This window comes from Piliocolobus tephrosceles, chromosome 4, assembly GCF_002776525.5.
Source record: "Piliocolobus tephrosceles isolate RC106 chromosome 4, ASM277652v3, whole genome shotgun sequence".
Lineage (NCBI taxonomy): Eukaryota > Metazoa > Chordata > Mammalia > Primates > Cercopithecidae > Piliocolobus > Piliocolobus tephrosceles.
This window is the reverse complement of record NC_045437.1, coordinates 105,651,685-105,664,561: the sequence shown is the minus strand read 5'-3', so window position 1 is coordinate 105,664,561 and position 12,877 is coordinate 105,651,685. Positions and strand designations below refer to the sequence as shown.

The window sequence follows — 12,877 nt, the reverse complement described above, 5'->3', positions numbered from 1 at the left end:
ACTAACTCAACAATATACTAATATTTTTGTACTGAAATGATAGCAAATAACAGCTACATGCTAAAATATTCCATATGATTCACAATACTAATGATTCACAGAAGAATTCAGGGAGTGGTTTATAACTAAAAGTTTGTTCTAAAGGGAAAAATAGCAGGGTTCACATGACCCAAAGCCAGAAGAGTTAATAAAAGAAACCAAATTTGTAACAATGGTTCTCAAACCTGACCCATCAAGTCAGAATATCAGAGAGGTACAGCTCCCCAATTTTGTGTTCTGTTTTTTTGAGACAGGGTCTCACTGTCACACACGGCTTACTGCAGCCTTATCTAACAGGCTCAAGCAACCCTCCCACCTCAACCTCCCCAAGGAGCTAGGACGACAGTCACATGCTACCATGCCCAGCTAATTTTCATATTTTTTGTAGAGACAGAGTTTCACCACTTTCCGCAGGCTGTTCTCAAACTCCTAGGCTAAAGTGATGTTCCCGCCTCAGCCTTTCGAAGTGCTAGGATTACAGGCATGAGCCACCATGCCCAGCCACTCCAAAATGTATAATTTTGAAAAACTTCTCCATGAGATTCTCATAATCTGTAAAATTGTGGAATCACTGCTTAAGAACGCTGACTGGAGTATGATCATTCAACAGTATGAGCTATTGCATTTTAAGGACAATTATAATGCTATAAATAGCAAATAATGAAATTATTCTTCTTACCTTGGATACGTTGCTGACATAATTCATTTGGACAGTACTTTCCTTATCAACTTGATTACAAAGGTTCTGTAAAGTAGATGCATATTCTTTATCACTTTTTATTCTCAGGGCCATAAATTTCTTTACTGTTTCCAGTAACCGTAATTCCCAGTCTTGCAATTTTAACACTGCTTCATGTGAATTCTTCAGGTCACTCCCAAACCCCATTTTGTAAGGCACTGGTTATCCTCCACACTGCACAAGTGAGCCTTCTAATCAGCACATATCTGTGTATGTAAACAAAAGAGAAAAACTCTTAAATAAAAAGGAAATTAGTCTTCAAAAAAAAAAAAAGTTATGATAGATTCTTCTTTGGGGTTAAAAAAAAAAAAAAAAAAAAATCACGACTGAATACTTTCTTCCAAAGATCAGAAATAAGATGAAGAGGTCCACTCTATTTTTGGCTTCAACATTACACCAGAGGTCTTAGCCAATACAATGAAATAAATGAAATAAAAGGGGCATTCAGATTGGATGGAAAGAAGTAAAACAATCTTAATTTGCAAATTACATCATCTTGTATGTAGAAAATCCTATGTAACGCAACAAAAACTATTAAAATAAATGACTAGAAGCCTCTACCAATTGTGCCCCCCCGGCCCCCTACCAGCAGGAACACCAAATTTAACAACTATTTACACACACAAAAATCACCTTCATAAGAACCAAAAATCACAGGTGAGCAATCACAGTACCCAGTTTTAACTTCCTATCACTGAAAGAGGTACTGAAAAGTGTAGAAAACACAGTCTTGAATCATCAAGACCAGTCCTCTCCCATCCCCCGGCAGTGGCCACATGGTACACAGAGTATGCTTGGAGGAGAAAGAGAGCACTGTGATTGTGGTACTTTGCAGTAAACTCACTGCTGTCCTGTCACAACAGAAAGCAAAACCAGGATGAACTCAGCCAATGTCCACCCAGGAAGGGAGCATTTAGAGCAGTCACAGCCAGAGGGGAATTGCCCATTCCAGCAGTCAGAACTTGAGTTTCAGCAACCTAGACAGACACGAAAGAGGGAGGCTACGGGAGTGCTTGCAACACCCCTTCTGCACCCGAGCCAGGACAGCTTGCAGCAACAAAAGTGACTCCATCCTTCTGCTTGAGGAGAGGAGACAAACGGTAAAGAGAACATTGTCTTGCCTCGTGGATACCAGTTCAGCCACAGTAGGATAGAGCACTGGGCAGTCATTAGACCCCTATTATAGGCCTTACCTACTGAATGACATTTCTAAACACAACCTGGGCCAAAAAAAACAAACCCACTGCCTTGAAAGGGAGGACCCAGTCCTGGCAGGCTTCATCACCTGCTGACTTAAGAGCTTATGGTCCCTGAATAACCAGCAGTGATACCCAGGTAGTACGCTGTGGGCCCTGGGTCAGATTCAGACATGCTAACCTCAGGTGAGACCTAGCACATTTCCAGTTGTAGTAGTGGCTATGGGGAGAGACTCCTTCTGCTTGAGAAAAACAAAGAGAAAGTTAAGGGGACTTTGTCTTACACCTTAGGTATCATCTCAAACACAGTGGGGTAGAGCACCAAGCACATTCTTACAGCTCCCAATGCCAGGTCTTGCCTCTTGGATGGCACTTCTAGACCTGCTGTGGGCCAGAAAGGAGCCCACTGCCCTGCAGGGTAAGTCCCAGGCCTGGCAGTATTCACCACAATCTGACTGAAGGAAACTTGGGCCTTCCGCCAACATCAGCAGTAGCCCGGCAGTCCTTCCTGTGGGCCTGTGGTAGTGGTGGCCAGGGAGAGAGACTCTTTACCTGTGGAAAGGAGAGGGAAGAGCGGGAAAGACTTTGTCTCGTGGCTTGAGTGCCAGTTTAGCCGTAGAATAGGGCACTAGGTAGATTTCTAAGGTTTTGACTCCACTCCTTGGTTAACAGACATCTTTGGACCCACTTAGAGCCCTTGAGGAAAGGACACAAGCTTGGCTGGCTTCACCACCTGCTGATTATAAAGCTCAGGTGCCTTGAGCAAACAGGCAGGAGTCAGGCGGCAATTACAGTGGGCCTTGGGCATGACCCAGTGCTGTGCTGGCTTCAGGTCTCACTCAGTGCAGTTCCAGTACTGGTAGCAACATGGTGACTGTGTCACCCCATCCCCTGCTCCAGGTGACTCAAAGCAGAGAGAGACCCCATTTGTTTGGGAGAAAGGAACGAAAGGGAACAAGAGTTTTTGCCTGGTAATGTAGAGAATGCTTCCAGATCTTATCCAAGACCACAAAGGCAGTGCCCCTACAAGTCTGCATAAATCATAGTGTTACTGGGCTTGAAGTGGCCCCTAATACAGATACAGCTTGGATCACAACACCCAAGTACCTTGTATTACCTGGAAAGCCTTCCCAAGGATGACAGGTACAAACAAAGCACAGAAGTGAAGACTACAATAAATACCTAACTCTTGAATGTACAGACAAACAGTAAAGAGAACATTGTCTTGCCTCTTGAATACCAGTTCAGCCACAGTAGGATAGAGCACTGGGCAGTCATTAGATCCACAGGATTCCATCTGTGGAACATCCACAGGATTCCAAACCATCCAGGAAAACAGGACTTCCATACACAAACTAAATTAAGGCACCAGGAACCAATCCTGGCCTGAAAGATATGGGACCTTTAAGACAGAGAACTCAAAATAGCTGAAGAAACTCAGAAAACTTCAAGATAACAGAGAGACCGAATTTAGAAATCTATCTAGATCAACTTAACAAGATTGAAATCAATAAAAAGAATGAAGCACAAATTCTAGAGCAGAAAAATGTAACTGACATACTGAAGAATGCATCAGTGTCTCTTAATATCAGAATCGATGAAGCAAAAGAAAGAATTAGTGAGCTTGAAGACAGGCTATTTAAAAATAGTCAGAGGGAACAACAACAAAAAGAATAAAAGAGAATAAACCATGCCTACAAGAACTAGAAAATAGCCTCAAAAGGGGAAATTTTTTTCTTTTTTTCCAGATAGGGTCTCCCTCTGTTGCCCAGGCTAGAGCATAGTGGCACAAAAAATAGTCAGAGGGAGCAACAACAAAAAAAGAATGAAAGAGAATAAACCATGCCTACAGGAACTAAAAAATAGTCTCAAAAGGGGAAAGTTTTTCTTTTTTTCCAGACAGAGTCTCCCTTTGTCACCCAGGCTAGAGTATAGTGGCACAATCAGAGCTTACTGCAGCCTCAACCTCCTGGGCTCAAGAGATCCTCCTGTCTCGGCCTCCTGAGTAGCTGGGACTATAAGCATGTGTCACCATGCCCAGCTAATTTTAATTTTTTTTGTAAAGAAGGGGTCACACTTTGTTGCCCCGGCTGCTACATGCAAGCAATCTTCCCATCTTGGCCTTCCAAAGTACTGGGATTACAGGCATGAGCCACCATGCCCAGGCATAAACGGGCAAATGTAAGAGTAATTAAGAATTAAAAAGGAGGTACAGAAAGAGATAAGGGTAGAAAGTTTATTCAAAGAGATAATAACAGAGATCTTTCCAAACCTGGAGAAAGATATAAATATTCATGTACAAGAAGGTTCTTGAACAACAAGCAGATTTAACCTAAAGACTACCTCAAGGCATTTAATAATCAAAACTCCCAAAGGTCAAGAATAAAGAAAGGATCCTAAAAGCAGCAAGAGAAAAGAAACAAATAACATCCAATGGAGATCCCGTATGTGTGGCAGCAGCCTTTTCAATGGAAATCTTACACGGCAGGAGAGAATAGCATGAAATATTTAAAGTGCTGAAGGAAAACAAAAACAAAAACAAAAACGTTTACCCTAGAATAGCATGTCTGGTGAAAATATCCTTTAAGCATAAAGGAGAAATAAAGATATTCCCAGACAAACAAAAGCTGAAGGATTTCATCAACACCACACTTGTCCTATAAGAAATGTTAAGCGGGGGACAAGCACAGTGACTCACACCTGTAATCCCAGCACTTTGGGAGGCCATGTTGCGTGGATCACCTGAGGTCAGGAACTTGAGACCAGCCTGGCCAACATGGCGAAATCCCATCTCTACTAAAAATGCAAAAATTAGCCGGGCATGGTGGTTGGCACCTGTAATCCCAGCTACTTGGGAGGCTGAGACAGGAGAATTGCTTGAACCCAGGAGGCAGAGGTTGCAGTAAGCCAAGATTGCGCCATTGTACTCCACCCTGGGTAACAAGAGTGAAACTCAAGAAAGAAAAAAAAGGGAGCCGGGCACAGTGGCTCACACAAAGTAATTCCAGCACTTTGGGAGGCTGAGGCAGGTGGATCGCCTGAGGTCAGGAGTTCGAGACCAGCTTGGCCAACATGGTGAAACCTCATCTCTACTAAAAACACAAAAAATTAGCTGGGCATGGTGGCGGGCACATGTAATCCCAGCTACTAGGGAAGCTGAGGCAGGAGAATCACTTGAACCCAGGAGGTGGAGGTTGCAGGGAGCTGAAACCACGCCATTGCACTCCAGCCTAGGCAACAAGAGTGAAACTCCATCTCAAAAAAAAAAAAAAAAAAGAAAAGAAAAAAAGGAAATGCTAAGGGGGATTAATCAACCAGAAAGAAAAGGACATTAATGAGCAATAACAAATCATCTGAAGGTACAAAACTCACTGGTAAAAGTAAGTACACAAACAAAGCATATTATCACATAATAATAATGTATAACTGTGGTGTGTAAACTACTCTGGTCTTAAGAAAAAAGACAAGATGAACCAATCAAAAATAATAACTACAGCTTTTCAAGACACAGTACAACGAGTTATGAATAGAAACAACAATAAGTTAAAAAGCAGAGGGGGTGTCAAAGTACAGAGTTTTTATCATTAGTTTTCTTTTTGCTTGTTTGTTTACACAATCATGTTAACTTGTCATTAGTTTAAAATAATGGGTTATAAAATAGTATTTGCAAGCTTCACGGTAATCTCAAATCAAAAAACATACAATGAATACAAAAAAAGTAAAATTAAGTCATACTATCAAAGAAAATTACCTTCCCTAAAAGAAAGACAGGAAGACAGGAAAGGAAAAAGACCAGAAAACAAAGAGTAAGGATGTAGAAAAGAGAGAACCCTGAAACACTGCTGATGGTGGGAATGTGAATTAGTACAACCACTACTATGGACAACAGTTTGGAGGTTCCTCAAAACACTAAAAACTGAGCTACCATATAATCCAGCAATCCTGCTGCTGGGTATATAACCCCCCCCCCAAAAAAAAAAACAAATTGAAATCTGTATACCAAAGAGATATCTGCACTCTGTTTATTGCACCACTGTTTATAATAGCCAATATTTGGAAGCAACCTAAGTGTCCATCAACAGATGAATGAATAAAGAGATGTGGTACAAAGAGTGAGATCTTGTTATCTGCAACAACATGGATAGAACTGGTGGTCATTATTTTAAGTGAAATAAGCCAGACACAGAAAGACAAACTTGAACTCATAGAGACAGAGAGTAGAAGGATGGTTACAATAGGCTATAAAGGGTAGTGGGAAGCAGGGGGAAAGCTGGGATGGTTAATGGGTACAAAAAATATATAAAGAATAGGACCTAGTACCTGATAGCACAACAGGGTGTCTATAGTCAATAATAATTTAATTGTATATTATCAAATAACTAAAGCTGTATAACTGAATTGTTTGTAACACAAAGAATAAATGCTTGAGGTGATGGATACCCCCATTTACCCTGATGTGATTATTACACACTGCATGTCTGTATCAAAATATTTCATGTACCCTATAAATAGATATACCTACTATATATACACAAAAATTAAAATATAAACAAATAAAAAACAGTTAAGTAATATTACAGGGTACAAGGTCAATATACAAAATTAAATTATATTTCTATATACCATCACTGAACAATCCAAAACTGAAATTAGAAAACAATTCTATTTACAAAAGCACCAAAAAAGAATAAAATATTTAGGAATAAATTTTACCAAAAAAAGCAAAACCTGTATGCTTATAACTATAAGACACTGTTGAAAGTAATTTTAAGGTCAGGTGCAGTGGCTCAAACCTGTAATCCCAGCACTTTGGGAGGCTGAGGCAGGTGGATAACCTGAGGTCTGGAGTTTGAGACCAGCCTGACCAACCTGGAGAAACCCTGTCTCTACTAAAAATACAAAATTAGCCATGCATGGTGGCACATGCCTGTAATTCCAGCTACTCAGGAGGCTGAGGCAGGAGAATCGCTTAAACCAGGAAGTGGAGGTTGCAGTGAGCCAGGATCATACCCACTGCACTCCAGCCTGGGTAACAAGGGCAAAACTCCGTCTCAAAAAAGAAAGTAATTTTAAAAGACCTAAGTAAATTGATATATTCACATTCACAGATCAAGAGATTTAATATTGTTAAGAAAGATCCTCCAATTTGATCAAGAAATATAACATAATCCATATTAATATCTCAGCTAGCTTTCTTATAGAAATTGACAAGCTATCCTAAAATCTACATAGAAAAGTAAGGGAGGCAAAAATAACACACAGTAACTTGTAAAGAGGCACAAAGTTGGAAGATTCACACTTTCTGATTTCAAACCTACTAAAAAGCTACAGTGATCAAGACACTATGGTAATGGCATATGGACAAACAGAAATCAATGGAATAGACTAGAGGGGCCAAATATAAATCTTCACATTTATGGTAAAGTGATTTTCTACAAAGGTACCAAGAAAAGTCTTTTCAACAACTGGTTCTGGGACAACTGAATTTCCACATGCAAAACAATGAAGCAGGATGTCTTCCTTAGACTGCACACAAAACATTAACTGTTAACGGATGATACACCTAAATATCAGAGCTAAAACTATAAAACTCTCAGAATAAAACATACAAGTAAATTTTTGTGACCTTGGCTTCGGCAATGGTTTCTTAGATACAACAACAAAAGCACAAATGAGAAAAATAAAAATACATTAGTTGGATTTCATCAAAATTTAAAACTTCCATGCTTCAAAAGACACTATCAAGAAAGTGAAAAGACAACCTACAGAATGGGAGAAAATATTTACAAATCATATATATATATGATAAGGAACTTCTGGATGGAGGACACAAAGAATTTTTACAACTCAATAATAAGAAAAACCAACAAAAGAAATGGACAAAGGATTTGAATGGACAATTCTCTAAGAAAAATGTAGAAATGTCCAATAGGCTCATGAAAAGATGTTCAATATCATTAGCTATCAGGAAAATTCAAATCAGAACCATAATGAGATAACTATTTCACACCACTAGAATGTCTCTAATCAAAAAAGACAGACATATAGTTTAGCACTGAAGAGAATGGAATCTTCATCCCTTGCTAGCTGAAACATTAAATGCTGCAACCACTGTGGAAAAGAGTTTGGCAGTTCCTCAAAAGGTAAAACATAGAGTTAGCATATGACCCAGAAATTCACCTCCCAGGTATATACCCGACAGAAATGAAAACATATGTCTATGCAAAAACTTGCATATGAATGTTTGAAGCAACATTATTCACATTAGCTACAAAGTAGAACCAACCCACATATACATCAACAGGTGAACAGATAAAATGGGATAACATTCATACAATGGAATATTACTTGGCAATAAAAGGAAGTATTGATACAGGCTACAACATGCATGAACCTTGAAAATGTTTTACTAGGTCAAAGAAACCAGACCCAAAAGATCACACGGGTATGATTTCATTAATATGAAATTCTCAAAATAGGCAAATCTATAAAGTAGATCACTGGTTGACCAGGGCTGGCAAATGTGGAGTGAAATTAGGAATGACCATTAGTGGGTACTGGATTTCTTTTTGTGGTGATGAAAATGTTCTAACATTGATTGTAGTAGTGCCTGCATAGCTGTAAATGTACTAAAAACAATTAAATTGTACGGTTTCAATGGCTGAATTCTTTGGTTGTAAATATAGCTCAAAAAAGTTGTTTAAAAAATAACTACAGCATAACTTATAATCATCTAAAGATCAGTTGGCACAAGCTTCCTCAAAATACCCTGTTTATATACATTTTGAAAATGATGGTAGAATTTATTTTGCCCACCCCCCGCTGTTTCCTAGAATTTCAGGCAGTAAAATCTTTCAGAGTCAGTGAGAAGAAATGAAAAAACAAAACACCTTTTATTTTTCATTCTAGTTCATCCATACCAGAGGTGAATTTCTTAATTCAGCTGATATCCTCTAAGCTACACAGAAAAGCAAGGGCTTTGGCTCTCTAACTTCAATAATCTTATTTGAAGACATGGTAAAAATTAGGGTTTTCCAAATAGAGAAAAAAAATCACATATGTATATGTATGTAAGAGTATGTGTGTGTGTGTATGCATATATGCACACATACAGTTTTTTAAGATGGGATCTTCCTGTGTTGTCCAGGCTGGAGTGCAGTGGCTATTCACAGGCACAATAATAGCACATTGTCGCCTCAAACTCTTGGCCTCAAGCAATCCTCCCACCTCGGCCTTCCAAGTAGCTGAAACTACAGGCACAAGCCATTGCACCCAACGAATATTTTACATTTTTTAAAAAAACTGTATCTGATATTGTGGTTCATTTTATTCTGCAACTTGGAAAAATATCACTTCTGCTACTAAATGCATTGTGATAACAATGTTTACCTTTCTCTCATCAAAAATTCCTGCTGGTGGGTCAGATGTGGTGCTTCATACCTGTAATCCCAGCACTTTGGGAGGCTGAGGCAAGTGGATCACTTGAGGTCAGGAGCTCAAGACCAGCCTGTCCAACATGGCAAAATCCCATCTCTATTAAAAATACAAAAATTGACTGGGTATGGTGGCACACACCTGTAGTCCTAGCTACTTGGGAGTCTGAGACATAAGAATCACTTGAACCTGGGAAGTGGAGGTTGCAGTGAGCCAAGATTGTGCCACTACACTCCAGCCAGGGCAACAAAATGAGACACTGTCTTTAAAAAAAAAAAAAAAAAAAAAAAGAAAGAAAAAGAAAAAGAAAAAGAAAATTCCTGTTGGTAGATATTTCAGATCTCTCCTAGGTTTTTGTTGTTGTATTGCAAATATGACTGCAAGTTAATTAAAGCTGGAATCACCCAGAAAATTTCTTAGAAATGGCAAGATACGAATTAGAACTGAAATAATGACCATGATTTAGACTATAAAAAGTCAAATGGGAAATGTATTTCAGGAAATAGGGAAGCATAGGGCCAAAAAAAAAAAAAAAAAAACTGAGTATGAAATACAGTTAAAATAGCAAATGTCTCCAAAATTAAACTCTATGTGACAAGTAGTGGGAGATGACATGCCAATTTATCTTCTGCTAGTCCTCTGCTCAAGAAACTAATAAAGCCCAAACTCCTTAAATTAATTTTTGTTAACACAAGATTACAATTTTTGAAAACCAAGATCATGAACACAATAGTTTAAAAAGATTAATTTGTTGGTGCTAGTTGCACAAGTATGTTCAGTTTGTGAAAAGTCATCAAGCTGAGCACTTATGATTTGTATACTTTTCTGTGTGTATGTTACAGTTCAATTAAAAGAAGGACAAAGAGACATAAAGACAGATTTTGATTTGGCAGCTAATAAGACAGAAGAACCCATTATAGCAATATAGCTTGAGAAATGAAGATCTAGAATTGACAATGTCAATGAGAATTAAAATGGAAGATTCTTGACCTAGTGAATGGATTTAGTGAACGAAAAAGAGACAATTCAATGAAATTTTTAAGACTTTAGAAATAAATAATCATGACAGTATCAACAGAAATGAAAGAACAAGAATATGGAGCTACTTCGAGTAAACTATAATCATTTCAGCTGTAAATTTTACCTTTAGGTAAAATATTAAGGTTAAAAATCCAAATTTGAGAGTCAATTACTTAAAGGTGACAGATGAAACCAACACACTGAATGCTGACAGAAAAGCAGAGAGTGAAGGATAAAATCCATGAGAACCTGTCAATCCAAGATTGAAAGGAGGAGAAACCAACCAAAGGACAGAAATTAAGTAAGCAAAAAGATAACAGGGGTCTGGAAGAGTCACAGGTGTCAGGAGGAAAAGAAAAAAAAAAAGGTATTAATGTCGCAGGATCCTTAGGGTATTGCTCTGCCAGCCAGAAACCTCTGTGGCCAGTGGTGCCTCTGCTTGGGTTTTGCTTGTGCCTGCTGAAGTCATTCCATCCACTCAGCCTGGCAGGCTGCACTGGCTAACACTACTGGCCTGGATCCCACACCTGCCAAGGGTGAGCCAGGTGCGGAGCAGCAAGGGGTGTGTGAGTGAGCAAGTGTGGGATCTGTCCACTGCGCACAGCCAGGCCCACCAGCTGCGGCAGGACAGGCAGCTCCAGGCACCAGCACAGGCGCTGGCTCTGTTCAAGGCTGCAGTTGGACCAGACATACCACATGTAGCTTCAGTAGCATCTGGACAGGGGGAACACGATGGCACCAGAAAGCTCAGAGACACCAGGAACCACAGAGTCCCAAAAAGGGTGTTATAGGGTGTCACAGCCCTGGCTCAGGGAGCCCCAAGGTCTGGGCTCCCAGAAGGGCCACAGATCTTCTCTCTCTCTCGTCGCACGCAACGTGGCAACCGGAGGGCATGTTTCCACTGTGTTTGTGTTACAGCTCTTTTAGTCCCATCATTTGGTGGGTCCCAAGCACTTGTCCCACGTCCAGAAAGAATGAGGTATGCAGACAACTGGAGGATGAGCAAGGCAGAGAGGAGCTTCACTAAGCGACAGAATAGCTCTCAGGAGATCCGAGGTGGGTAGGTCCTTTCTGCAGGCAGGCTGTCCCAATGTGTGTGGAACTCAGAAGGGAGGTAGCTCCTTTCCGCAAGCAGGTCATCTGGATGAATGCGTGTCTAGCTGAGCCTGGATTTTATGTGCTCAGAATCAGGGAACTGCATACTGATTCATCCATGGGCAGCCACGGTGTGCCTGGAAAAAGCACCATCAAATTTGCCAAATGGTCATCAATGAAGTTCTCACTCTGGGCCACAGACTTCACCTGGAACTGGCCGCCCAGCCCGCAGGCTTCAGGCCATCCCTGGCCTGAGGTAAGGTTTCACCAGGGACCCACCCCTTTCTGCCTAGGAACCCATCTGCCTTTAACATGCCATCCACGGCACCCAAACTGACTGTGCCAAGAGGCATCTGCAGGCCAATGCCAAGCTGCCTTCAGCCCCTGCAGCTCCTCCTCCCATCCTTATTGTTACCCAAAGTCCAGAGGGGACCACGGTGGCAAGGGGCTGGCGGGTCAGCACCACTCTGAGCACACACATACCCGGCCGGGTTGCAAAAGTGCCTGGGCTTGGCCACACCTTTTCTTCCCCCTGGAGCAGGCGCCAGGAGCAGGGAGAGGCCAGGGAGCGAGAGCAGGCACTTTCAAACCTGCAGGGGCAGGGGGCTTCCTGGGACCCAAGCCGCAGCTGGGCAGCTGCAGCTGCACCCAGGAGCACAAAGCTCCCGCCTGTTCCCAGCCCCTGCCGGCTCTGCGGAGTGCACAGCCCTGGCCACACCTCCCCAGCCACAGCTGGCGTCTCCACAGCAGCTGCTCCAGACAGGCTGCCACCACCATCATTAGCAATGTCAAAAGTCAGAGGAAGATGTAAAAACTGCAAAAATCTCATCACCAAGCAGTACTTCAAAAGCTCCTACTGACTAATAGTGGGAAAAAAAATAGCGTTTAAGAAAAAACAAAAATTTGGCCGGGTACGGTGGCTCACACCTGTAATCCCAGCACTTTGGGAGGCTGAGGTGGGTGGATCACAAGGTCAGGAGATCGAGACCATCCTGGCTAACACAGTGAAACCTCACCTCCACTAAACATACAAAAAATTAGCCGGGCATGGTAGTGGGCTCCTATAGTCCCACCTGCTTGGGAGGCTGAGACAGGAGAATTACGTGAACCCAGGAGGCAGAGCTCACAGTGAGCCCAGATCGCACCACTGCACTCCAGCCTCGGCAACAGAGCGAGATTCCGTCTCAAAAGAAAAAACAAAAACCAAAAATTTAAACATATCACCAACAAACAAAGAAGTACAACCTTATTCCATAAGTTTCACAGCATGGTTTTTAGTGAGTCCAGTACTATCCCAACCAGTCCAGAAGATATTCTGGCAAAGAAAAGTTAACAAAATCCTGAGATTTCACAC

The 12,877-nt window shown here is 41.1% G+C and overlaps 1 protein-coding gene across 1 annotated transcript in view; it reads right to left on the bottom strand.

Moving 5' to 3' along the window:
• Nucleotides 1-12,877, bottom strand: part of FER (FER tyrosine kinase) — a 408,129-nt gene that overhangs the window by 352,116 nt on the left and 43,136 nt on the right. The window contains exon 3 of the mRNA XM_023212257.2: nucleotides 719-984. Within this exon, the coding sequence (XP_023068025.1) occupies nucleotides 719-925 (207 nt within the window). The 5' untranslated portion in view covers nucleotides 926-984. The remainder of the gene's footprint in view (nucleotides 1-718; nucleotides 985-12,877) is intronic.